The following is a 27427-nucleotide window of genomic DNA, read 5'->3' as shown; positions in this document are numbered from 1 at the left end:
GGTCAGCTGTCTGGTATGGGTCACAGGAGAGGGTCCATTCAAAGAGTGAAGCTTGAGGAACAAACACCAAGGTGAGGAGCATGAAGAAGTAAATAGTGAGTTACTTACCTAGGGTTAAAAAGTTTCAATTAAGTAAGATGAGTAAGTTCTAGTGATCTAATGCACAGCATTGTACCTATAGTCAATAATACTGTTAACAATACACTTAAATATTTGTTAAAAGGGTAGATCTCATGTTAAATGTTCTCACTGCAATAAAATTAAATTTAAGAAAACAAGGCAGGTTCTTGGGGATATAACTTGAACAGTCACAAAAACTCCATTGCTTTCAGATGTCATTTGTGGAGCTCAGTTTCAAGTGGCTATGAGTTGCAGCCTAAGCAAACCCTCATTATAATCAATTCCAATCTGCTGTAGATTCAAACATACCATAAGCCAAATCATACCTCCCACCTAACACTCAATTCAGCAAATATGGCACTCACTCCCTTTCTGTCCTTATTGCCATCAAGCTAGTTTAGGCTTCAGTACATTTCACTTAAACAGCAATAACTCATTTACTGGTCTCCAGCACACATAGCAGGATTAATCTTTCATTTTTAAGTTTAACTAATAAGAGGCAAACACCAGTGCTAGTACTAATGATGTGAGGAAGTATACTAAAGTGATAGGACATGGTAGAAAGAGATATATAAATGGATAATTACAGTGTGGTCATACATAAACGCTCTTTCTATACTATGCTGGTTAAACCCAACTGGAAACTGTATTTAGCCCTTTTCCATTTGCAGATTCACTTATTAATGACCTTGTTAATATTCAATACTTTGGGGCCTGAGGGAATGAAATATAAGACCGCTAGATTTTGATGGAGAATGAAAGGTAGTTGTCAAGCAGTGGGTAGCTGAAAACAACATGAAGATATTGAGCCTAACAGGGTGAAGCCAGAAAATGGGGTACCTGGAGAGAATCATCTACTCAGGAGTCTCTCCCATTCAAAGGCTTTAAAAACATTCATATTCTTTGACTGATACACAAAGCTGTCCACAGTCTGACTCCAACCTATCTTTCAAGCCCTACATTCTTGTACCTAACAATACCCTCTTACTTTCTTAAACAAGACTCTTAAAAGTGCCACATGCTTTCCTGCCTCATGCCTTTCCTGAAACTGTTCCTTCTGCTTGCAATACTATTCTTTCCCCTGCTGCCTGACAAAATCTTACCTATTCTTCAAGACTTAGCTCAACTGTCCCCTCTTCTCTGACCATCAAGGCCTGATATCAACTCTTCCTCTTCAAGCTATTTCCTAGAATCTTTCCTTTAAACCACTCTTTTAATATTTATTACATGTTGCCTTGTATCAAAGTTATTTGCATAATTACTTCATTACACTAGGCAGTAAGGTCCTTAGACAGAAACCCTGGTATTGCCATTGTACTTCAAATAGAATAGAAGTCCAATAAATATTTGTCAACTAATAAGTAAATGGATACACTAACTAAACAACTACTATACATCAGGGATTATGTGAGATAAGAAAGAAAGATAAGAGGTGGCCTCTGCCTCATGGCTTTTACTTAGTCTTTCAAAAGAAAGAGTGTGGGGGACTTCCCAGGTAGTCCAGTGGTTAAGACTCCATGCTTTCATGGCAGGGGGCATGAGTTCGATTCCTGGTCAGGGAACTAAGATCCCTGCATGGCATGCAGAATGGCCAAAACATTTAAAACAAATTAAAAAATAAAAAACAAAAGAAAAGGTATGATAATCTCAGATACTAGAGGAAAAATGAAGAAATATTTAAAAACATTAACTACAAGTAGTTGCTATATGTTAAATTTCTACTATAGATTAGACAAGAAAGTGAAAGTCGTTCACTCCTATCTGACTCTTTGTGACCCCATGGACTATACAGTCCATGGAATACTGGAGTGGGTAGCCTTTCCCTTCCCTTCTAAGCTAAGGTTCTTTCTAAACAAGATTTAATTTAAACCATACCATCATTTCTATTACACCAAGATGTAGGTGCCATTCTCTTCGTACAGTGAAGATATACCTTCACTGAGGTTCAGAAAGCCTAGGTAATCTCTTCAGGGTCATACACTAGCTTGGGGCAGAACCAGGGCTCTTTCTGATTCAAGTCTAACTCTAAAACCTGTCATCATTCCACTATAGCCTACAACAAAATACAAATAGTTTACAACAAAAGTTACTGTTCAGCCTTTTGGTCATTACTAGAAATAGCCCATACATAGAAACATGTACAACAGAAAACCAAGGGGTCCTTTCCTTTCGATTTTCTTCCCTCGTTGTAAGAAAGAGATGCAGCTCTTTTATCTTGTTTTATATTTTTACCCTTATAAGAGTGGCTTTAGGAAATTTCACTGCTTTTTAATGTGTCTGTATAGACAGGACTCTTTGGAGCAGAAATAATTTATTACAATGCAATCAGTAAATATCACACTTAACATTTCTGAGCTCGGAATTATAAAAAATTTCAAATGTCAAGTATTTGTCAATAATTAGCCCTACCAAAAAACAAAAAATCAGCCCTTCAAACCTGTCAGCATTTAGAGACTAAACTACAGTAATATGAAAAATTCTAAGTCACATGCAATACCTAGAAGCATCATGTGGGGAAAACAATATTAGTTTTAACATCAGAGAGACCTGGATTCAACCCACCATAACTTGTTATACAATCACAGGCAAGTTATCACCAAGTATCAAGCTAGAAACTAAGAAAATAAAGTAAAATGGAAATAATGCCCACTTTGCAGGTTTTTATAAGAATTAGACACATTAATGTACATGAATCATCTTGCCTAAGTCTGACATATAGTATGTATTCAATAAATATTACTTCCCTTCCTTCATATTCAAAATTATTTTTTTTTTCAGAACTATAAACATAAGGGCTTCCAAACACTGCGTTGGCAAGACCCCACTCAAACAACACTTTTTTTTTCTTATTTAAAAAAATTAAATAACATTATGGCCACTAAGAGCACCAAATTAGCATGAAATAAACAATGTGATATTTATGTAAGAAGCAATAAAATAATGTCATGGTCAACCTGAGGATAAACATATGATTTTAGTTGGCTTTCTGAAACACTAAAAACAGTTCATAAACCCCTCAGCCTCCTTCAAGGGATATTAAAGATCTAGGAACCCCTGATTAGAAACCACTTGTGAAGTGAAAGTCGCTCAGTCATGTTCAACTCGTTGCGACCCCATAGGCTATATAGTCCATGGAATCCTCCAGGCCAGAATACTGGAGTGGGTAGCCTTTCCCTTCTCCAGGGGATCTTCCCAACCCAGGGATCAAACCCAGGTCTCCCGCATGGCAGGCGGATTCTTTAACAGCTGAGCCACAAGGGAAGCCCAAGAATACTGGAGTGGGTAGGCCTATCCCTTCTCCAGCGGATCTTCCCAATCCAGGAATCAAACCAGGGTCTCCTGCATTGCAGGTAGATTCTTTACCAACTGAGATACCAGGGAAGCCCTAGAAATCACTGGCACACCCTAATTTTACTGAGCTTCACAGATACTGTGTTTTCTACAATTTGAAGGCAACCCTGAATTGAGCAAGTCTACTGGCATTATTTTTCCAACTGTATTTGCTCACTTTATGTCTCAGTATCAAATGAGGTAATTTGGCAGTATTTCAAACTTTTTCATCATCGTTTTTTTTTTTAATTTTTATTTATTTTTTTTTTTTTCTTTTCATTTATTTTTATTAGTTGGAGGCTAATTACTTCACAACATTTCAGTGGGTTTTGTCATACATTGACATGTATCAGCCATGGAGTTACATGTATTCCCCATCCCGATCCCCCCTCCCACCTCCCTCTACATCATCATTGTTATTCCATTTGTTATAGTGATCTCTGATACTACTATTGTCATCATTTCAGCACTTTTTAGTAATCAAGTATTTTTTAATTAAGGTATACATATTGCTTTTTAGACACTGTGATATTGCACACTTAATAGACTACAATATACTTTTATATGCACTGGGAAATCAAAAAATTCATGTGACTCACTTTATTAAGGCATTTGCTTTATGTGGTGGTCTGGAACTGAAACCACAGGATCTCAGAGCTATGCCTGTATTCAAGAAAGATTCTGAGACAGCAAATTCCATGCATCACCAGATAGTATCCTACAGAGGAAATCTATTCATAAATGAAAAATCAGAAGAGGCTGATTCATGTCAATGTATGGCAAAAACCACTACAATATTGTAAAGTAATTAGCCTCCAACTAATAAAAATAAATGGGGGAAAAAAAAAGAAAAGTCAGAAGACCTAGTGAAAGTAAGGTGTTGTGTTCGGGACACAGCACATCCCAAGATGCAGGGGTCTAAAACCCCACTAGAGTTGTCCCTTGTACATGGTCTCTGCCTTTTTCAGTCCCAGAGCTAGAGGAAAGGCAATTAACAAGTACCTCACAATGAATGCTTTTTGGCTAACTGGTTAAAGGGTAGAAGCAGAAAAAGAATAAGGGAAAGGAAACTAAATCATTGACAGAGCACTTCTATGCTAGGAGCGGCTTATTTGCATTTCATCTTAGTGTTATCTACAACACTTTCTGGGCTCCCTTGGTGGCTCAGATGGTAAAGAAGTTGCCATCAATGCAGGAGACCTGGGTTCGATCCCTGGGTCAGGAAGGCCCTGGAGAAGGGACTAGCTACCCACCCCAGTATTCTTGCCTGGAAAATCCCATGGATAGAGAAGCCTGGTGGGCTATAGTTCCATGGGGTCACAAGAGTCGGACACAACTGAATAACTAAGCGCGCACACACACACACACACACATAACACTTTCTACCTCTAAAAACCAAAGATCACATAATTCATCAATATCGCAGTCTACAAACAGTGGAGTTTCCAGGTGGGCCTGATTCACTCTATCATTCTGTGGTTTGAAAAGTTATTTTAACCATTCCAAACCTTTTACCTACTCAATGATAACGTTGTTGGGATCAAGGTCCTTCCCAGTCCCTTGGTTGACAACCTTCATGGAGAGGGATACTTTTATCCTATCATTTTTCATCTGAAAAATACAAAAGCAAAATCAGCAAAAGCTCAAAGTACATCATTTGGACTGTTGGCCTAAAATTATCTAAGAATTGGAAGTTTTTATCATGTATCTAACATTGAGTTCCTCTAATGGTCAAGGTCCTGTGCTAGGAACATTTTGGGTACTAATAAGCATAACAGGCAAATTCTATGGCAAAGGCATTTCTGGAAATGGTTTTCTTATCATTCTTGACCCTCCTTAGGGCAAAGACAAAAATGATTGCTCAGAAAGCCGGGGCCTGTGTAAGTAACCAAGCAAAAATTAAAGCTGTTTTTTTTTTATATAGTTCAGTGTAATAATCGGTTCAGAGATCCATGAGCATAGATTAGATTTCAGAACATTCCAGTGGACTAGATCTCCTTTTGGACTTTGTCTAAAAGCTTCTTAAACATGAAGTCAACTAACAGTGTCTTTAAATATGAAGACAGTTGTTAGCCACATTGGTCTTCTTTTGCTTCCTTCAGCACTTGAAGGCCTCTACAATTTTGAGTCTTTATCAGTTACTCTCTTTGCCTGGAATATGCTTTTCTCAACTTTTCACATGACTGGCTCCTTGTCCTTTGGGTCTCAGATGATATACAACCACCACTCACCCAAAAGTCTGTTTCTGACCATTTTATCTCAATCAACCTCCACATCCTTTGACCCTACTACAGCACTTACTATAACCTGTAGTTACTTTTAATTATTTTAGTTTGCTTACTTATCTCCTCTTGTATAGAATGTATATTCTACACAAATTCCATAACCACTGAAGTCATTTATATCTGATTTACTAACTCTTGTATCCCTCAGACCTAGTATATATTAAGCACTCAAATACTGTTGAATATCTCTTTCAGGACTGTCTCCTCTGCCATTCTCGGGGAGAACAGGTCTCAGTGTAAGTGAATATCACTCCAGTGGTCTGAACAGACCCACAAACCCTCAAGTGAGCTGCTGTTAACAGGGTCCTACAGCATTTTCTCAACTTTCCCTCACATAGCACGGTGTCAGGTATTATGAAAAATGACTGTAAACTCTATGTTCTTTTTTGTTTTGGTCCAAATTGAAGTGTATTTGGAAGTTTTCTACTAAAAGACAGTTTCATAGATTTAAGTTTTCTTCTCTCTTTTTGGTTCTTTTTTTCCCCCTCCATATCCATCATTTGGATGAACTACAGGGAGGAAAGTCTTATAGACAAGTACTTATTGGACCACACTTATTATAGTCCATACTATCCTTCTGAGTTTGCGTGACAGACAGACAGCCAAAAGGTTTAAATTCAGGTCAGATTATCAGACACAACTAACAACATATACACACTCATGAAATATCACCATGAAAAACTTAGAAAATCCCAGCTTTACTTAATAGTTTCTAACCAGTTAAAGTTGCACAGAACTTTACCTCTCGGCCAATTAGCTTCACCCACACTTTGTCTCCAACATCTACTATCTCAGAGGGCTTATCCACGCGACAGGATGACATGTGAGTTCGATGGACCAGACCTGGGCACAAGAAGAAGAAAAGTAGTGGGCATGTCTGGTATTCATACTCTAAACAACACAGTAAAGAGACAATGGAAGTTGGGGATTCACTGAAAAAGTTTTCATTAGTTCAAAACTGCAAATTAAAAGAATTTGAGATGACTTTTTATACCTAATCAACTAACAAATATTCTTTAAAATAAAATAATTATGATGTTAAGTGAAAAAAATAAAAATAAGGTTGCCATTTTTAATTTATTAAATTAGCAAAATATTTGGAACAGAATAATATCCAGTGTTGATATAAATATAGTAAAATAAGAAATATTGCTGAAGCTAACATAAATTTTTAGAAATCACTTAGCAGTGGCTATCAAGAGTGATAAAAATATTTAACAGAATTATCAGACATCATTTTCCCTGTCTATACAAGGTCATTTTCTGGGAGAACCACCTTCCTTACATTCTGAAATAATCTGGTCAGTCCTTGTAGTTTGGTTGGAGCTGATCCAACCCCCAACTGTGGGGATATGACACAAGCATCAAGGAACTTCATTCCCTAGGCCACAGCAACTGATTGGTTCAGGGACAGACGCAAGATACTAGCTAAATCAAATCTTTCTCAAGACTTTTGTCAGGATCATAAATTACAAGAAGTTACCAATGCCCATCTTTACCACCAGGTGGCAAGAGTCAGCCAGACGGAAGCAAAGAAGAGCCTGCATAAACAAGAGACAAAGCCCTGAAGGCATAAACTAAGCACCGGATCCAGCCCTGGTGGAAGCTAGATTTATTAATATCTTACACTGCCCAGGGAAATTAGCCAGAAATTTGCAAAATGTTTCTCCTGCATTTCTGTCCCTAGCAACCAAGAGTTCTAATAATTAACTTGACCCATAATCACTTCTGAGACCAAGAAAAAAATCTTATACATAGAAAAATCTACATGTACCTAGAAAAGTGATTTACATCAAAATCAACGTATTTTTAAGACAAAGAAAAAAATGGAAACAACCAAATACCCAACAATAGGGTAACAGCTAAGTCAACTACAGTACAGCTACTTGACAGTCCATTAAAAACAATGTTCAAAAGATTATGTAAAAATACATCAATAATTCATTCTCCTGCAAATATCTGAGTGCCTACTATGTGCCACTATGGCTTCCCTGGTGGCTCAGAGGTTAAGGCGTCTGCCTCCAGTGCGGGAGCCCCGGGTTCGATCCCTGGGTTGGGAAGATCCCCTGGAGAAGGAAATGGCAACCCACTCCAGTATTCTTGCCTGAAGAATCCCACGGTCGGAGGAGCCTGGTAGGCTACTGTCCATGGGGTCGAAAAGAGTCGGACACGACTGAGCGGCTTCATTTTCACTTTCACTATGTGCCACACACTGTAGGAAACAGCATTTCTCATTTAAATAATGAAAATGCTTAAAACAGATTCCAAAAATTAGAAAGGAATAATCCAAAATGCTATAGCAATGGTTATACTAGGGTACAGGATTACAGGTTAATTTTTATTTTCAAATGTTCTAATAATAGAGAAAACTCTATTCTGAGGGAAATGAATATAATAAATACTTATTCTGAAAGAAAATAAACCTGGAATCTAAAGAAAAAATAATAAGTCAAAGATTTCTGTCCAAAAAACTTGCCCTCCCTGAAGTTTCCTGAGAGAATTACTAACCTTTATTCTCAATCTCTCTCTCAGACAGGCATACACAAGGTTGTCAGCACATGCCTGTAACAAAGTATCTGCCATCTGTGTTTGAAGCTCCTGTGGGAAGCCACTCCTTTCCCTGCTCATGGTTACTGGGTCTCTCAGACCTACTTCAGCTGATTCTGGAGGCTGACAGTCTATCTTTCAGTACTGCCAGAGCCAAAGTGCTTTATATATATTATATAACCCATGTTTTAAATTTTAGACCATCATATAATCTTTAAATTGGATAAAATTCATGGATCTGGGATCTTTTCTTTTTCATGATCAAGTAATGAGCAGAGTAACCTAATTAGAAAACCCAGAGGAAATTCAGATGCCTTAAAGGAAAGGGAAACCTTTCATTTTGACGTCTTTTTGGCTGCAACTGTCATCTAATTCTAAACTTCACTTTTTTCCTGAACTGCAAATGGAAGTTGTGAAGGAAATTAATGGTGAACCTAACATACTTGAGAGAACATTTTCTTTCCTGAAACAGGTCTATTTATTGGAATACCACAAAGAAAAAATGAGTTAACCATTTGTTCTCCTATGTGATTCCAAAGTAGGATATTTTTTGGTCCAAGTATCTCTTAAATATGGCATTTTGAAAAGCATTAATAATGAAAAATTATAAACAACTTAAAATGATTATATGATACATGTGAATGATAAACTAATGCCATTTAAATGTTTACAAAAAGTATTTTAAAAGACAAAAAAATGTTTAACATTCATTAAGTGTAAAAGCTACAAAATATATACACAGGATATAATCTTAATTTCAGTATGTTCATTTCTTTTTTTTTCAGTATGTTCATTTCTATGTACATATGTGACTATAAAGAAATACACTGAAATGTTAACAGCACCTATCTCTGTGTGGTAGTAATGATATTTGCTTTGGTAGGTTCTCTCTTATTGTTCCACAAGCATGACTATTTTTAACCATAAAAAATGTTAACTATAAAAACCCAATATATATACATGTTTATAAACAAAATCCAAACATGATATGTACACTATGATTGAAATTTTGTAAAACTATGTCTCATGGACACAGATGAAAAGGGAACATAAAAATTGTTATACTAGTGTGTAGGATTTTTATAGTTGAAACTTAATGTCTTATCTCCTTTGCTTATTGGGTGAATTAAACAAGAGAAATGGTCGAGCCCACAGTCTTGAATGTAAACATCAGGTAGGCAGTTAGATATGTAAGTCCACAGATTAGAGGAGGGGTATAAACTGAAAATACAGTGTAGGAGTCTTCAGCATGCAGATGCTTATATACCAAAATACATTAATCAGACTGTCAATTTAGTGATTGGTTCAGAGATGCACACAATTCACCAAGTTATTAACTTACAATAGAAGATATACTTTTCTTATACCTGGAAGGTTCCAAGTCCTTATCTGGGAAAACTACTCACTGACCCCAGTATCAAATACCTAAAAATCAGATTAATGATTGGGAATTGCTTCAACACGGAATAAGAACAAAAGGGAAACAAACATTTTGCGAGATATTTCCTGTCCATGAAGGTTTGATGGACTTCCTCATAAAAGAATCCATCTCTCTAGTTCCTATTATCAGATTCATTTCTTCCTTAATAAGGTAAGAAACACTGCCAACTTCAGGCTCTCAGGCTTTCTTTTACTATGTTCCAGAGATTGATATCTGCTCATATAATCTCTCCCTAATAGAAAGATACAATCAATTAGATTTCAGTCTATTAAACTGCAATTTCATTCCAATTCTTTCTCCCTGGAATTAAACTCAGATTACCTTGTTGAAGTCTTGAATGTTCCCATCTCTTCAGTCACAGATTTATAGGCAATTACCTGGTATATTTCTATCTGTGGCTAATCCTATAGTCTGTATGGGGGATTCATCATTAGTTTCATTCTCAGCCTGAATTCTTGGTAAGTATCTCATTGTTAACCACACACACCACCAATAGTTGGATTAAGTATATATGGTCAGTCAGCTCAGTTCAGTCACTCAGTCATGTCCGACTCTTTGTGACCCCATGAATCGCAGCACGCCAGGCCTCCCTGTCCATCACCAACTCATGTCCATCAGGTCGGTGATGCCATCCAACCATCTCATCCTCTGTCGTCTCCTTCTCCTCCTTCCCCCAATCCCTCCTAGCATCAGAGTCTTTTTCCGGTGAGTCAACTCTTCACATGAGGTGGCCAAAGTATTGGAGTTTGAGCCTCAGCATCAGTCCTTCCAATGAACACTGAGGACTGATCTCCTTTAGGATGGACTGGTTGGATCTCCTTGCAGTCCTAGTACATATGGTAGAAAACCAAAATAAAACATGAGGCTCCCTCAGTTCGTACTGGATACCTCACTAGATACAGTATGTCCACGCATCCATTTAATCCTTCCTCACATTAGCCCTGTGACATAGGTTCACATGAGGAAATAGTCTAGAAGTAAATTGTCCAAAGTAACAAAGCTGATAAAGAACTGCAATTCAAATGTCTTTGACATCATATTGATACTTCTCCATTATTTTCTTTATTATCAATCTGTTATCTTTTCAATTAAAAAGAGAAAGACGATCCGCAACAATAGAAACACATCTAATTCTTTTCTAGCAAAGCCTCTAAAACAGAAATCACAAAAATGCTTTGCTCATTGTGTCACATGGAGGAAGCAGTCTGTATCTGGATCTCTGACATTAAGTCATAAATGCCCAAAGGGCATATCAAGTCCATCACCATATTCAATAAACCCACTGTGATACTTAAACAGAATGAGTCCCAACTGAGTGTCTGCTGGTAAAAGAAGAAAAAAATTCTGACAACTTGGAAAGAGTTAGAATCTCAACTGCCATATGAAAAAAACAGAATTAGCCTATTACAGTTTCCTTAAAAATATTTTCCAAACTGTTTTAGGTTCACCATTAATTTTACAAACTTCACTGACAATAAAGGAAAGAGGTAAAAATTAGAAACCATTAGAGGTCAGCTGCAGCCAAAAAACATCAAAATAAGGTTTCCTTTACCTCTGGGACATATGAATTTCCTCTCTAGACTTTTCAAGTTAAATTATTGAGCTGGTCAAAGAGTTTCGTTTGGGTTTTGTTACAGAAACACCCAGAATGAACTTTTTTGGCTAACTGAGTATCTTCAAACAGCGATTTACAACAATAATGTAAGCACATAAATTAAAGTGCTTGCACATCCTTTATCTTGTTGGTATTAGGGATTCATTCAGACATTTACTAAACATCCGCCATACTATAAGCAAAAATGGATCCAAGGATGAGTAAGACATGATCCTGCCAGTCAAGAAACTCTAAAAATAACACGCATGGTCCCATTTCACAGATAAGGAAACTAAGGCTCAAGGACTAAGCAACCTACTGTGGTCAAGAAGCTACTAAGTGGTAGAGCTAGGACTAGGATTTATTTTTTCATTTAATAAAATTGGCTGAACATCCCTTATATCTCAGTGCCTTATATCTCAGGCACTGTAGCAGGCCCTGACTCATCTCAGTAGCCTAACTATTACACAACTCAGAGGGTTGACTGAAACTTCACTCATTTTATTACACTATATTGTAATTTCTTTACACCTCTTGACTGTGAATAATCTGAGAGCAGCAGGGACTATGTTTTCTTATCTCTGTTCCCACATAACACAGTGACCGAAACATAGAACTCAGTAATCATTTGTTAAACCTGAATTCACTGCTAAAAATATTTGCACTTCTACCATAAGCAAGGCACTTTAAAAGTGCAATAATGAATAATCTCTACTCTCAAGGTTTTGCAGTTTAGTGCTGGTGGGAAGAGGATAGTAGAGAAAGAAATAACTTCATAAACATATAGGGCTGCACTGTCCACTACAATAGTCACTAGCTACAGATGTTTTAAGTTTGAATTTGATCAAAACAAACAAAGTTTAAAAGTCAGTACGCTACTGTATTAAACAACAGATGTGGTATAATATGAAAATATATTGGTCTTTGTCCCTGCTCCCTACACAGAACTCTCAAAACTCTTGGAATTTCCCTAGTGATAGTGGTGTCTTTGTAATTCATAATAAGCCTCTTTTGATCTTACTAGAGCTTATGCTAAAGAGGGGGCTTTTCTGTGGGGACCCTGGATAATTCTTGGATGGAGCTGTCACCAGAAAGACCAAGTGATGAAAGGATTGGAACTTTCAGCTCCACTGACCTCCAGGAAAGAGTGAGAGGGGCTGGAGACTGAGCTCTATAAAAACCCTTAAACAATGACAGCCAGAGAGTTTATGGGTTGGTGAACACATCAGCTTGTTGGAAGGCGGTATGCCAGAGGACATGGAAGCTCTGTGTACTCCCCACTCCTGTATCTTGCCCTATGCATCTCTGCCGTTTGTCTGTTCCTGCTTGCATTCTTCCTAATAAACTGGCAAACAAAAGGACAGTGTTTTCCTGAGATCTGTGAGCCATTTTAGCAAATTATCAAACTCATAGAGAGGAGATTGAGAGAACTCCTGATTCACAGCAAAGTACTGACTGGAGACATATTTAGTATGTCTTTTGTTACCCAAACATTATTGACCAGAAATGTTTCAATTCTCCAATCAGTTGGCGCCTGGAGAACTGGCTGGTGTTAGACAACACATCAGATAAAGAACATTTCCATCATTGTGGAAAGTTCTATCAGACAATACAAAAGAGGGGAAAGAAAATCTAGTTTACATCTGAATACTAGGAAGCAGTCTTTAACTCAGTAGTGATTTAAAAACTCTAAAAATAGAAATCGGAGAAAAATAACTCAAATTAGAGTCTACCTTCCTGACAGATGTTAAAATCTAGAGACCATTTATTTCATAACTCAGTCTTTTCGGGACTGGACTTAATAATCTTCTTCTATTTAAGGGCAGAGAAAGTACACTGTGGAAAAGTTAACTGCTCAAGTTACACAATGAACCTACAGAAGTGCCCAGGATTAGAACTTGTGGAGTTTCCATCTAATAGTTTGGCTCCCTGAGCTCTCCCACCAAGACTTAGCACAGTTGTCAGACTGACAGATTCACTTGTAAACTGGCAGCCACGATCTGACAGGCATCATCTGACAGGGTGTGGATATAAGTGAGTTGAAGACTAACTGCTGGAAGGTGGCAGGCCTTTTATCCTCACACAGTCACCAAAGTGTCACATAAATGCTCAAGTAAGGATGGGACTTTCAGGTATTGGTGGCTACGGCAAGTACACTGACAAGAAAATCTGTCTTCAGATCTAAAGAGGTGCACACCATACAGGGATGAGGATGAGTTTCATGTCACTAAATCTCAACCAACATGAAAGGAGAAATTTTATTACAGATTGCCGATTGCTGGCTTGGAAACTTAGAAAGCTATTTCTAATTAGCTAAGATGCAATTTGCAGCAGAGTAGTCTCCAAAGCTAAAGGCAAGGTCAGCTTTTATAAAACAACAACAAACATTTTTTTTTAAAATTACAAATAGCAAAAGTTCCTTTTTAAAAAATAATCTTATAGTATAGTTGATTTACAAAGTTGTGTTTAATTTTTGCTGTACACAAACTGTGACAGCTTCCTTTCCATCTCTCCTTTAGCAAACCAAGCTCCCCAGAGGTGACCACAGCTAATTTGTTGACTATTCTTTTAGACTTTCTTCTAAATATATACAATGACATTTAAAATACATAAATATATATTGTTGTGGTTAAGTCACTAAGTTGTGTCCGACTCTTTTGCAATCCCATGGATTTTAGCCCACTAGGCTCCTCTGTCCATGGGATTTCCCAGGCAAGAATACTGGAGTGGGTTGACATTTCTGCCTCCAGGGGATCTTCCTGACCCAGGGATGGAATACGGCACTTGCATTGGCAGGTGGATTCTTTACCACTGAGCTACCTCAGAAGCCATAGGCATATGTGAACATGCCTTAAAAGGGGGAGAGGGAGATAAGCAATTTGGAGTGATTGATAATAGGTTATTGTCACATAAGCATGCTCATGCTCAGTCGTGTCCAACTCTTTGCGACCCCACAAACTGTAGCCCACCAGGCTCCTCTGTCCATGGGATTTCCCAGGCAAGAATACTGGAGTGAGTTGACATTTTCTTCTCCAGGGGATCTTCCCAACCCAGGGATTGAACCTGGGTCTCCTGCATTACAGGCAGATTCTTTACCACTATACCACCTGGGAAGCCGAATAATAGGTACAGAGTTTCTTTTGTATGACAAAAATGGTATCAAACTAGATTGTGGTGATGATTGCAAAATTCTGTGACTATACTAAAAACTACTGAACTGTGCACTCTGAATGAAATGTAGATCTGTGAATTATATCTTAATAAAGCTGTTTAAAATGTTATATAAATGGAACCGTAATACAGGTAAACTTTTGGGATTAGTTTTTTTCACTCAGTATGATTCTCTGGAAATGAATCTAGATCATTGCATATTTTGATACTTCATTCTCATTCCTTTGTATTGCAGAGCAGTATTCCATTGTATGGATATATCACAGTTATATTTTTAATCAGTATCGAGAATGAGCATCTTCTAAGATATTTATTGTTCAACTGCTGTTTTTTCACCTATGAATTATCCTTTCATATCCTTGGCTCCATTCCTACTTTCCTCTTTTCTATTAGCCCTGTGTCATATGGACTGCAAATTCTTTTTTCTCATTTAACTTTGCTTATGATGATGTTTGCAATTATGTTTTTTACTTTTATATAGTCAAATATACCTCTATATTGACTTTTATGTAGTCAAACACTCTTCTATATTTTCTCCTAATAATATATTTATGTACATCTTTCACATTAAGATTTTTAATACATCTGCATCAGGAGGCCTGGGTTCTATTCCTGACCATGCTATAACCTAGCTCAAACATTCTGAGCAGGTCACCAGTCTATGGAATCTACTTAACACAATTATTTGGAGAAACAAATAAAACTATCGATACAAAAAGGATTCTCTAAAAATGTTCAATAGATACCTATCAATTATGAAGAAAATTTAAAGCATTTTATGTATATAAATTTGTACTGGTTACAATACTATTTCCTTTCCCTATGCCACATACTAGAAAACTCACAATGTTGGTCTCAGAGAATAAGTAGCTTGCTCTCCCCCAAATCCTAAGTCTAAAGAGGTCAAGTGACTCAACCAGGATCACAGGAGAAATTTCGGGAAGAGTTACTTCTAGAACTGAACACAAGTGGTTATGCCCCGTGCCCTCCCCAGAAGTCAGAAAAACACCATTCTTCAGAGTTAAGGCTTCCTAAAAATGAATTTTAATCAGTTGTCTGTATTTGTATCTTTATACTAGAAACAAAAACAAACTACTATCTGAAAAAAGTAGAGCTTATAATTAGAGGTGAAAGTAGACAGAGCTAAATGAGAGTGCTGAATTTCAAGTTATTGGTTCCCACCTTGCTTCCGACAGCCTGGGATTTTGATAAAGGCTCCATAGTCTGTGACCATAGCAACCTAAAAAAACAAACAAAAAAAAAAGAATCTTTGTCACACAAATGAGCTCTCACCTGTAGAATTTAACCTCATCTCTTTGAATTTTCACTTGGTACTGACTGCCTGTGTCTGTTGCAAAACTGCCTAAAAGTGATATTCTGTCAAACATGTTTTCTGTTCTTTTTGAGATTTAAACTGACAGGTATGTGTGATTTTAATAAAAACATTGGTGAGACTGGGGTTATGTCAGATGGTATGATAGTACTTGTTGTTCAGTCACTAAGTCATGTCCAACTCTTTGCGAGGCTTCTCTGTAGGCTTCTCTGTCCTTCACTATCTCCCTGAGTTTGCCCAAATTCATGTCATTGAGTTTGTGGTACCATCCAACCATCCCACCCTCTATCGTCCCGTTTTCCTCCTGCCCTCAATCTTCCCCAGCCATCAGGGTCTTTTCCAGTGAGTCAGTTCATTGCATCAGGTGGCCAAAGTACTGAAGCTTCAGCTTCAACATCAGTCCTTCCAATGAATATTCATGGTTGATTTCCTTTAGGACTGACTGGACTGATCTCCTTGCTCTCCAAGGGACTCTCAGGAGTCTTCTCCGACACAATTTGAAAGCATCAATTCTTTGGCACTCAGCCTTCTTTATGGTCTAAGTCTCACATCCGTATAAAGTTACAGTTTATATTATCTGGAACGGTGGTCCCCAATCCAAATAGATAAGTTTAATAATTTGGGTTGGATTGTGTAAAACATCTCTTTTCCCTGAACTCTGAACCAGTAAGACCATACAGCTTGCTCTATTTCACTCCAAACCAGAGTCTTGGGTTTTATCAAGACAATTAAAGAAAAAGTCATTACACAGACAACATCTGACAGAACTTGAAAAGATATAATCAGAAAGAGTTGTCTTTTGCAGAGTTGACCTAAAATAGAGAAGTAAGATGCTTGATGTTAGTCACTCAGTCATGCTCCACTGTTTGCGACTCCATGGCCTATAGCTCACCAAAATTGATGGAGAAGACTCTTGAGAGTCCCTTGGACAGCAGGGAGATCAAACCAGTCAATCCTAAAGGAAATCAACCCTGATTATTCATTGGAAGGACTGATGCTGAAGCTGAAGCTTCAATACTGTGGCTACCTGATGCAAACAGCCAACTCATTAGAAAAGGCCCTGATGCTAGGAAACACTGAGGGAAAGAGAAGGGGGCGACAGAGGATGAGATGGTTGGTTGGCATCACTGACACAATGGACATGAGTTCGAGCAAACTCAGGGAAATAGTGAAGCACACGGAAGTCTGGTGCGTGGTGCAGTTCATGGGATAGCAAAGAGTCAGACACAACTTAGCGATTGAATAACAACAACAAAAGAGGCTTGATGGATCTATGTAATATGCAGGCCATAGGAAACAAAAACATGAGGCCCAAAAGCCTTCTCAAACAAATCATCATCTCAGACTCTACCTCTACTGCTGTCCTCCCCTCTATCCTCTAACCCCTGCTTCCAATTGTGGATTGGGATTAAAGTTGCCACTAAATACTGTATTTATCACTAAATTCATTATTATTTATAAAATATTCAATACAATGTTACACACATAAACTTTGTTCTTTCCAGTGACTTTAAACTTAGTTGTTTCATCTTAGGCAATCACTGTTTATGCTTAAACATAACTAAAACAAGCGGAAGGAAGAAGGGAAAGGGGAAGATAATTTTTGCTGCACCTCTATTCACTGCTGCTGCTGCTGCGAAGTCACTTCAGTCGTGTCTGACCCTGTGTGACCCCATAGACAGCAGCCCAGCAGGCTCCCCCGTCCCTGGGATTCTCAAGGCAAGAACACTGGAGTGGGTTGCCATTTCCTTCTCCAATGTGTGAAAGTGAAAAGTGAAAGTGAAGTCGCTCAGTCATGTCTGACTCTTCGCAACCCCATGGACTGCAGCCTACCAGGCTTCTCCGTCCATGGGATTTTCCAGGCAAGAGTACTGGAGTGGGGTGGCATTGCCTTCTCCCTCTATTCACTAACATATACTAAATACTCACTACATGCAAAACACTATTCAAAGTGCTTTACATAATCCTCATGACACCATATAATGTTGGACTATTATTACTCTCATTTGATGGATGACAAAACTGAGGCATGGAGAGACCAAGTGTTCAGACACACAATGTCCAAAGCTAGTAAGTAGCAGAGCTGTAGTTTGAACCCAGGGAGTCCTTAATGACACTACAGCTGCGCGTGGGTTCCTTTTAACATAAAACTGTTAACAGCCAAAAGCAATGTGACATTTGTTATCCTATCTGCTCCTGGCAACAATCTCAGGGGTATATACAGTGGGCCCCCATGTTCCAGATGAGGCAAAACAGTTTAGATATAGGAAGAGCCCAGGCTTTGAAATGAAAGATGCAGCTTCTAATCCCAGCTCTGCCACTTCTTACCTGTGGAATCTTGAACAGAACTTGCTTTCCCATTTGTACTCATTTTGCTGCCGCAAATAACAAATCAGGTACTGGTACCTGGCATCCAAAGTACATTCAATAAATTGTAGCTTTCTATTAAAGTCTAAAACACTGAAGCACAAAAATGCGAGTGACTACTGGAACAGCAAAACAATTAACTTAGATACAGTAGGCACAGAATCTATATCCTTTGACTCATAATACAGTGCCTCATAGTCCACCAAACATTATCACTACTCACTTCAATGTTAGGATAGAAATAGATAAAAACTTCCACTCTCCTCATTCTTAAATGGGCACTTAAACTAACTCTCCAAGATATAGCATTTAGAATGGGTTAAGAACCAACATTTCTAAACTCCTGTTTTAAAATGACAAATATACTATGTTGGGGTAGAGACCAGGTATTCCCAAAGAAACAGGACAATGAGGCAAATACTGTACTTAAAATCAAGGCAAGGTGGGCTTTAGAGATTAGTTGATCCAATCCTGTCATTTTTCAAATGATGAAAGTGAAGACCAAAGACATGAAGTACTTATCCAAGTTCACAAAGCAAGTTGTTCTCCGTAAAAAGGGCTGCATGGATAAAGGAGATAAAACTTAATATTTTTAGCTACAATAAAAGAAAATCCCTTCTTCTTTCTGGACCAACTAAAGGCACTCTGGCTTTTGCTCCAGGGTTCTAGATAGAGGGCTGAAATGCTTCATATTGTGAAACATCATTATTTAAGGGCATAATTATCTAAACAACTTAAAAGCAGCATCTGGAAACTGAGGCCCAAATCACCTTACTGCTGTAAAAACAGTATCACCTTTCAGTCCTGAAACTTCACTGTCACTTTATGATCTTTTGTGGAAATAGCCTAACAGATCTTAATTTGGCCTATCCCAAAAGAGAAGGTTAATGTGCTCCACAATGAATGCACTCAACTGTTTAGTTAGGAAAACACATTCCTGCCCATTTCTAACACTAGGTGTTTCCATCACTGTGTCTCTTAGGGTGCAGTCAGACTTGAAATTAACAGAATGGCACCTGCCTTAGATGATTACACAGTCTGCCTGGTGTCCCAAGAACAATTAATCAAACAGCTAAGGGGAGAAAATTCAGTAATTATCTCAACTGAACTCAGGGCTTGGGTAAAATGAATTTACCATCTTCAGATTAGACGTTGCATCAGCCTTAAAAGTAGTTATTCCCATAATGTAAACGACGAATCTGAGGCTCAGAGACATAAGTTATCTGTCTAAAGTCACAAAGTTAGAAAGTATCAGGAACAGGTACAGAAGTTTTCTGACTTCTAGTCCAATGTTATTTCCAATTTACCAACACCAATCTTGCTTCAGCATTTCTTTGGCTATGGCTGGGTTAAGCCAAATCCCAAATCTCATTGCTATGCTTGTACCCCCTACCATGCTTAATGGATTCTGGCACCAAGATGCCTCCCAGAGGACAAAAGAAGGATAAATATTAGCTTGTCAGCAATCCTGTCACTGGGCCCCCCAACTATGCTGAGCCTGCTAAGAGAACCACTAGAATATGGGCCACACCACCAGTTTCTTCAAAGGGAACTGATCCTAAAAGGCTTAGATTTAAATTTAATTCAAACATTTATTTACCAAGCACCCGTATGCAAGATACAACATAAGGCACTATGGAATAAAATACAACGTTAAAAAAAGAGAGATGCTCAGTCTATTTTTAAATAAATTTGAATAACTTACCAAGATACATAAGATAAACATAGCCTCTGCTCTCCAGTAACACATATTCTTGTGGAGGAGACAGACATATACACGAGTAACCATAGTATAATATAAACTATAAATGTCATGATAGAGGTACAAACAAATGATGGTAGACAACAAGTTTACCATCTACCTTCCTCCTATATTTCCCAATTTAGTCAAGAGTTCTCTTTCGGATCTTTTGGTTCCACCACACATGTATTGAACAAACCCAGCTGCAGACTTGGAGAACTTGATTTAGAACTTGCCATTTATTAACCATCCGGGCAATTATTTAGCTTCTAAGAAATTTCATTATCCATAAAAATGGGATTAACAATTTCTTCCAAGAAAGTCAATGACACATAACGTGTGAAAGTGCTGACATACATCAGGCTTACAAAAATTTTTTTAATTTTAATGTAAATACTTCTTTATAAATATTAGGCACTCACTGAATGTTTGCTGGATGAATATTCTGAAAAAGTTTCTTCTTTTTAATTTATCGTGAAATTGCTCTTTCTCTAATTCCAGTCACTTCTAGGCATTTTTCAAAATGTGTTCCTGAAATACTAGAACTATAGTTTTAGTATTAAAACTATAAAGTTCTTTCTGAACATTACTCTAGCCCATACATCCTTGACCAATAAAATATAAAACCTACACTCAAGCCCTGTCTCATATAAAAAGATAAAGGTTAGGAGCCACTTTACCGGAAATCTGAGTCAGTTTGTGGAAAGAGCTCCTCTTTCTTTTGTGCACCTGACAAGTGAGGCCTTCATGATCAGAAAAATCAGTTTTATCCCCTGAGCTACTATTTCTTCTTTTCATGCTCTAGTATCTCACTGACCTCTGGAGATACCATAGGCCCTTTAGAAAGAGGACAGAGGTTCTGAAGAGCAGTTGTTTGCTATTTGTCAGAATGTTATCATCCTTTCTATCTTGACTTATACATTACCAGTTGGAATCCACTTAATAGAAGGCTAGAACCACATTTATCTATAATCAACCAACAGTCACATAGTCTGTCTTCAAAGGCCTCACATTATAAGGTGGTAAAACTTTTGTCAACCATAAAGTATGAATGCCATAAGAATGATATAGTTAAAATAGGTACTCATAAGACACTGAAAACAATCTCTTTTGCTTTAAAAGAAGGGAGATAACATTAGGGCTGAGACCTAAAAGATGAGAAGTTGGTGAGAAACCAGGATGGTTAGAGACAACTGCATGTACAAAAGTCCTGAGAAGGAAGCAGGCTTAAGAATGTTTGAAGCTAAAAGGAGCCAGAGTTAGCGTTGTTGTTTTAATGACTAATTCATGTCTGACTCTTTTGCAACCCCATGGACTGTAGCCCACCAGGCTCCTCTGTCCATGGGATTTCCCAGGCAAGAATACTGGAGTGGGTTGCCATTTCCTTCTCCAGGGAATCTTCCCAACCCAGGGATCGAACCGCATTTCAAATCACATAGACAGAGGAGCCTAGAAGGCTACAGTCCATGGAGTTACAAAAACATCAGATACGACTTCGCAATTAAACAACAACAACAAGACAATGAATAGAGTGAAACAAAACAACACTGCCAGAGTAAGCAGAAGCCAAGTCAGGTAAGGGTCATAAAAACAAATTTGGATATATTTAACTGTAATGAGAAGCCGAGAAGAGCTTCAAGAAAGCAGCTTTGTCCAATCTGTTTTTAAAATGATATTCTGCTGGTTCATAATACATTGGAATAGCCGGATCCAAACTAGAAAGAATAAGCTGTACAGGAATTAGTGCTCAATGTATATTGTATAAATTTGTTGAAATCTTTTGGAAAAACAAATAAATAAAATAAAAAAATAAAATGATATTCTGGGCAATTTCCTGGTGGTCCAGTGGTTAGGACTCTAGGCTTTCACTCCCAAGGGCTTGGGTTCAACCTAGTCAGGCAATTATGATCCTGTAAGCTGTGCAGTGTGGCCAAATAAATAAATAAAATGTTATTCCGGTTACAATGTGGGAAAACAGATTGGAAGGGAACTACAAAAGAAGTTGGGAACCCAGGAAAGGCTAGGAAAGAGATGGAAAACTTAAACTAAAGGGGTGCCACAGGGATAAAGAAGTATGGACACAAGAGACATATTTGGGAGGCAGAAAGATAAAACTTGCTAATAGACTGGAGAGAAGAAAAAAGACCAAATCAAGTGAAGAAATCAAGGATGATGCCTGCATTTCTAGTGTGGGTACCTGAATGAATACTGGGTTCATTTGCTGAGATGGGAAAGATCGAAAGAACAGATTTCTTGAGAAAATCAAAAATTCAGTTTAAAACATAAATTAGAGGGAGTTCCCTGGTAGCCTAGTGGTTAGCATTCCAGGCTTTCACTGTAGTGGCCCAGGTTCAATCCCTAGTCGAGCAACCAAGATTCCAAAAGACACGAAGCATGACCAAAAAAAAAAAATAAAATCCCATAAATCAGAGATGCTATGAGGTATCCAAATGAATATGTCAAGTCTGTAGTTAGAAGTCTAGAGCTTAGAGGAGGTACATGTGGGAGCCAGATGTTCTACTATCCCTTCCCATTTAAGCTGTAACGTTCAAGGCATTCTCAAGTACTCAGGAGCTCCAAACCCCGTTGCTTTTCACCCTTAATCTATGCTTAATGTAAATGGTAGGTTTTCAAAGACAAGAGACTATACCTCTCCTTGGAAAATAGTGTAGAGAGCAGGCAAGTTCTCCATGGTCTCGGGTCTTCCTGAATTCATCCTTAATGCTCTATGGTTCCTCCATTTCTCTTCTGCTAAAGCTAACTGAAGTATTCTGTTACAAAGAAATAAAACAAGCAACAATGAGAGACATATTTGTATTTAAAAAAAAAATGTGCTGCTGATCCATAGGTTGTCCCTACAGAATAATACCATTAGAGTTAACACCATGTACTTTTACGTAAACCTCTTGTCCACCGTAATTATGGGGAGTTTTGGAAACCTTGATCTTACTTCTTTTCAGTTTGATACTTACCCAAGGCCATTAGCCTATAATTTTTTAACTGTTATTACTGATACTCTTTTGCCAAGCAAAGGCTTTTGGTGGGGGGCGGGGGGGGGAGGTGGTGGTGAACGGATCTGTAAAAAAAGGAATAATAGTAATAAAAGCTAACATTTATCAAGCACTTACTATGTCCAGGCTCTATGCTAAGTACTGAACATCCACTATCTAATTTAATTCTCAAAATTCTCAAAATGTAGGTTCTATTAATTATCGTATACATGGATGAGATAACCAAGGCTTCCAGATGTCAACTTAATAGGTCTAAGTCAAAAAGCCAGAAAATGGTAGAGTTAAATTCTGGCTGACATCAGAGTCCATGCTTTTAACAATAATGCTGTGCTGTGCTCAGTTGTTGGGTTGTGTCTGACTTTTTGTGACCTCATGGGCTGTAGCCCACCAGGCTCCTTTGCCCATGGAATTTTACAAGGAAGAATACTGGAGCAGGTTGCCATTTCCTACTCCAAGGGATCTTCTCCACCCAGGGATCAAATCTGCGTCTCTTGCATTAACAGGTAGTACTGTACCATCTGGGGAGCCCTTTTAAAAATGATACTAGGCATTGAAATGACTGCAAAAAGAGAGTATAGCTTACTTTTTTCCCTAATGAAATTAAAAACATGCATACTCATTTTAAAAGTTCATATAACACATTAATAATGAAGAAAAGAAAATCATCTTTAATTCAGCCTGATTTATATCCTTTCAGACTTTTTATATGTACAAATGGGTTTTTTAATGGAATCATGAAACCATTAATTAATCTTAATTAATAGCCATTTTCTTCTATATTTTAATAATTCATACACAAATACACACACCTTTTTTTAATGCCTATATAATAATCCCATTGCTGGATGCACTGAACTTATTTATCTATTTATGAATCATATCAAAATGCAGATTGCAATTCAGTAGGTCTAGGGTGGTTCCCGGAGAAGGCAATGGCACCCCACTCCAGTACTCTTGCCTGGAAAATCCCATGGATGGAGGAGCCTGGTAGGCTGCAGTCCATGGGGTCTCTAAGAGTCGGACATGACTTCACTTTCACTTTCACTTTTCACTTTCATGCATTGGAGAAGGAAATGGCAACCCACTCCAGTGTTCTTGCCTGGAGAATCCCAGGGATGGGGGAGCCTGGTGGGCTGCCATCTGTGGGGTCGCACATAGTCGGACACGACTGAAGTTACTTAGCAGTAGCAGTAATAGGGTGATGCCCAAGAAAGGGCATATCTAACAAGCTCCCAGGTGATACTGATGCTGCCAGAGTAGCAAGTCTCAGGACTCTGAAGTTGGAAGAGATCTTAGAGGTACTCTTGCTCAGCTTTCTGGTTTTAAATAGAGAGGAAACTAGCAACCTAGTAGCTCTTAACCATGGCTCTTTACACTGCAGGATAAATCACTGCTGTGCTGTGTGCTGTGCTAAGTTGCTTCAGTGATAAGTCGGACTCTCTGAGACCCCATGGACTATAGCCCACCAGGCTCCTCTGTCCCTGGGATTCTACAGGCAAAAATATTGGAAAGGACTGCCATGTCCTCCTCCTGGGGATACTTCCAACCCAGGGATCAAACGTGCCTTTCTTATGTCTCCTGCATTGGCAAGGAAGGTTTTTTTTTTTTACCACTCACACCACCTAGGAAGCCCACAGTGCAGTACAATCAGTGCTTTTAAAAAAAAAAGTGATTAGGTTTAAAGTATTAAGAAAACAAGAAAGAGAAGAGAGGCCTGGGGGAAACAAGGAAGTTCAAAAGGTGACAAGCAGACCTTTAAGAATAAATGGAAGTCCTCTAGCAGAGAATACTGTTTGTTGGCCTCAGTAAGCATGTTTGATTCTTTGCGAGCCACTAGACATTAAGACCTGAAACTATTTCCCTTGAGTTTTCATAAGCAAATACTTCGTCTTCTCCTGAACCCTGAGCACATCCCCATACTTCCAGATAATTACTTCAGGTCCTACTTTTGGAAAATCTTCCTGATTTACAATGACCATCCAGTAACTGAACAGTCTCACTTAAAACAAAAATGAAAGAAAATTCTGTCAGCCTTTCAAATTCTAGTTCTAAAACATCCCAACACCCAGGAACATCCCTGGCCTTGAGTTCCATAAGACAACTCATATCCTTAAAATAAACTTGCCCTTTTTTGGTTAGGTCAGCCAGAGATGAGTTTTATTACTGATTTGACAGTTCCTGAGAAATGGCTGATAAATAGCTTAAATCTAAGCATCATAGCCTGATTGGATCCTGCCTCTTCCAATTTCCAAGCCATGCAGTCTCATCTCTAGTCCCTCCCTTCCCTCAGCCCAGCTTCCTCACCTCATATCCTAGAACAAAAGTTATTAACCTGAGGCCAATGACTCTTAACAAGAAACCTCAATTATCCCTTCAACTCTTGGACCACTACTGAGGTACAGACTCCGTACAGGCATCAGCAGCTAGGACATCTAAATTAAATTCAAACAACCTACTCTATCAACTGTTCTTCTCTAAACAAAAGTCACAGAAAGAGCTATACAACTTTAAGTTATTTCTTACAGATTTTTGCTGTGATAAGAGTATCAACAGCTAAGCTTAAAGCTCTCCTATTTGCTCCTTTTTTAGAACAGTAGCTTGAGAAACCCTATGAAATTCTTCAAGCAGGAAACTGGGATGCATTTTTGAGAGAAATCTTATTATACAACAGTAATAGGCTTACAATTTCAGGACTGTAAAGGGTTGCCATTTTTTTAAATGGTATTTAGATTTTTTTCAAATTATATTCTGCAGAAACCTAGGGTTTTATAATGGTTATTCAAATGGAATACAAATTGGAAAAGAAGTAGAACTGTCACTGTTTGCAGATGACATGATACTATACATAGAAAATCCTGAAAATGCTACCAAAAAACTACTAGAGCTCATCAATGAATCTGGTAAAGTTGAAGGATACAAAACCAATTTAAATACAAAGTAATATACAGAAATCTGTTGTATTTCTATACACTAACAATGAACTATCAGAAAGAGAAATTAAGGAAACAATTCCCTTATAATCGCATCAAAAATAATCAAATACCTAGGGAAAAATCTACATAAGGAGGCATGGTAGTTATCTAGAAGCTTCTCAATAACTCAAGTTCATTTTTAAAAAGTCTGTTCTGAGATATCTAAGGACCTCAAAAAAGTAGGACCGAGGCCAACCAACCAAAACAGAGTGTCCATGCTAAAGACGAGGGAGCACAAGCAAAATAAATCAGAGGAGAGGTCTCACCCCAGCAGTTGGGAAGCAAGGAGCCTCGCCCCAGTAATTAGGTAGATGCTGATCATCTTTTTTATTTTTTTTAAATATTTATTTATTTAATCTATGACTGTGCTGGGTTTTCCTTGCTGGGCCTAGGCTTTCTTTAGTTGTGGCACAGGCTTCTCACTGTGGTGGCTTTTCTGTTGTGGAACACCAGCTCTAGGGCCAGGCTTAGTTGCCCCACAGCATTTGTGAATTTAAGTTCCCAGACCAGGGAGAGAACCCGTGTCCCTGCATCAACAGGCAAATTCTTAATCACTGGACCACCAGGGAAGTCCTAAACACTTGATTATTGCTGATTCCTACTGCCCTCCCAGCTTTGGGATGTGTTATGGTGGGGCACGGGGTGGATTATAGGATGGGGCCTACTTTTAACAGTATGTTCTGCTTTGATCTGGTTTACCTATTAAGCTTTTTTTTTTTTTAATGTAACATTTCATTTGGAAAAAAACAGTTATGTTGCTTTTAAAAAGTTTATAAAACATTGAGATAGGTATAGTAGTCTAGTTCAATAAGACCAAATCTGTGGACTTAAAAGGCTTAGTAAATTGACAAGGAATGAGGTATACCATTTGGAGTTGCCTTGGAATAGTTCTAAAGACAGAAAATCTCCCTTAATTGTTTCATTGACTGCTTTAAGTAACTATGATAAATAAGGAAGCAATAGGGATCCAGTTATTTGCCACTTCCTTCCCAAAACAAAGGGCAGCAAAGAAAATATAGTGTGGGAATGGAAATGGGAACAGAAGGTGTAGCATGGGAATGGGAGGTGTAGCAGGGGAATGGCAGCCCAGAGTGAAGCTAGAGCCTATGCTGGGTGAAGAGGAAATTTGCAAAGAAGAGCAATCCAGTGTGGGGAGAAGCAGTATGATGAGGATGTCTGCACACTGGGGTAATCCAATGGAGAGTCAGTGCCCAAGGCTGGAAGAGCAAGGTGTGAGGATTTGAGGTAGTTAGGTAAGGTTAATTTTCTGATTTTAGAAGTTATATTATAGTTACACAAAAGAATGTCCTTGTTTGTAGAAAAACTAATTCATGGGAGACGGGGCAACAGTCAGCAACTTAACTTGCAAATGATTAATTAAAAAGTGTTTTTTGTACTGCACATCCATAATTTTGTAATTTTTCAGGCTTTTTTTTCATGTGCCTGCAATTGGGGAAAAAAATAACCACATCCTCTTCTCCTATCTCTCAAGCAATGAGAAGTTCATAGAATATT

At 38.1% G+C, this 27427-nt stretch overlaps 1 protein-coding gene across 2 annotated transcripts in view; it reads right to left on the bottom strand.

Annotated features, from left to right (window-relative positions):
- Nucleotides 1-27427, bottom strand: part of ZCCHC17 (zinc finger CCHC-type containing 17) — a 47833-nt gene that overhangs the window by 17275 nt on the left and 3131 nt on the right. The window contains exons 2-5 of one of the 2 annotated variants that reach the window (XM_020882765.2): nucleotides 22580-22700; nucleotides 15671-15728; nucleotides 6478-6578; nucleotides 4970-5061 (exon numbers count right to left, since the gene is read on the bottom strand). In XM_020882765.2, the coding sequence (XP_020738424.2) occupies nucleotides 4970-5061; nucleotides 6478-6578; nucleotides 15671-15728; nucleotides 22580-22645 (317 nt within the window). In that variant the 5' untranslated portion in view covers nucleotides 22646-22700. Of the gene's footprint in view, nucleotides 1-4969; nucleotides 5062-6477; nucleotides 6579-15670; nucleotides 15729-22579; nucleotides 22701-27427 lie in introns of those variants that run through there. The other variant, XM_070459073.1, reaches the window with a different exon arrangement.

This window comes from Odocoileus virginianus, chromosome 30 (assembly GCF_023699985.2).
Source record: "Odocoileus virginianus isolate 20LAN1187 ecotype Illinois chromosome 30, Ovbor_1.2, whole genome shotgun sequence".
Lineage (NCBI taxonomy): Eukaryota > Metazoa > Chordata > Mammalia > Artiodactyla > Cervidae > Odocoileus > Odocoileus virginianus.
This window is presented reverse-complemented; position numbering and strand designations above follow the sequence as displayed.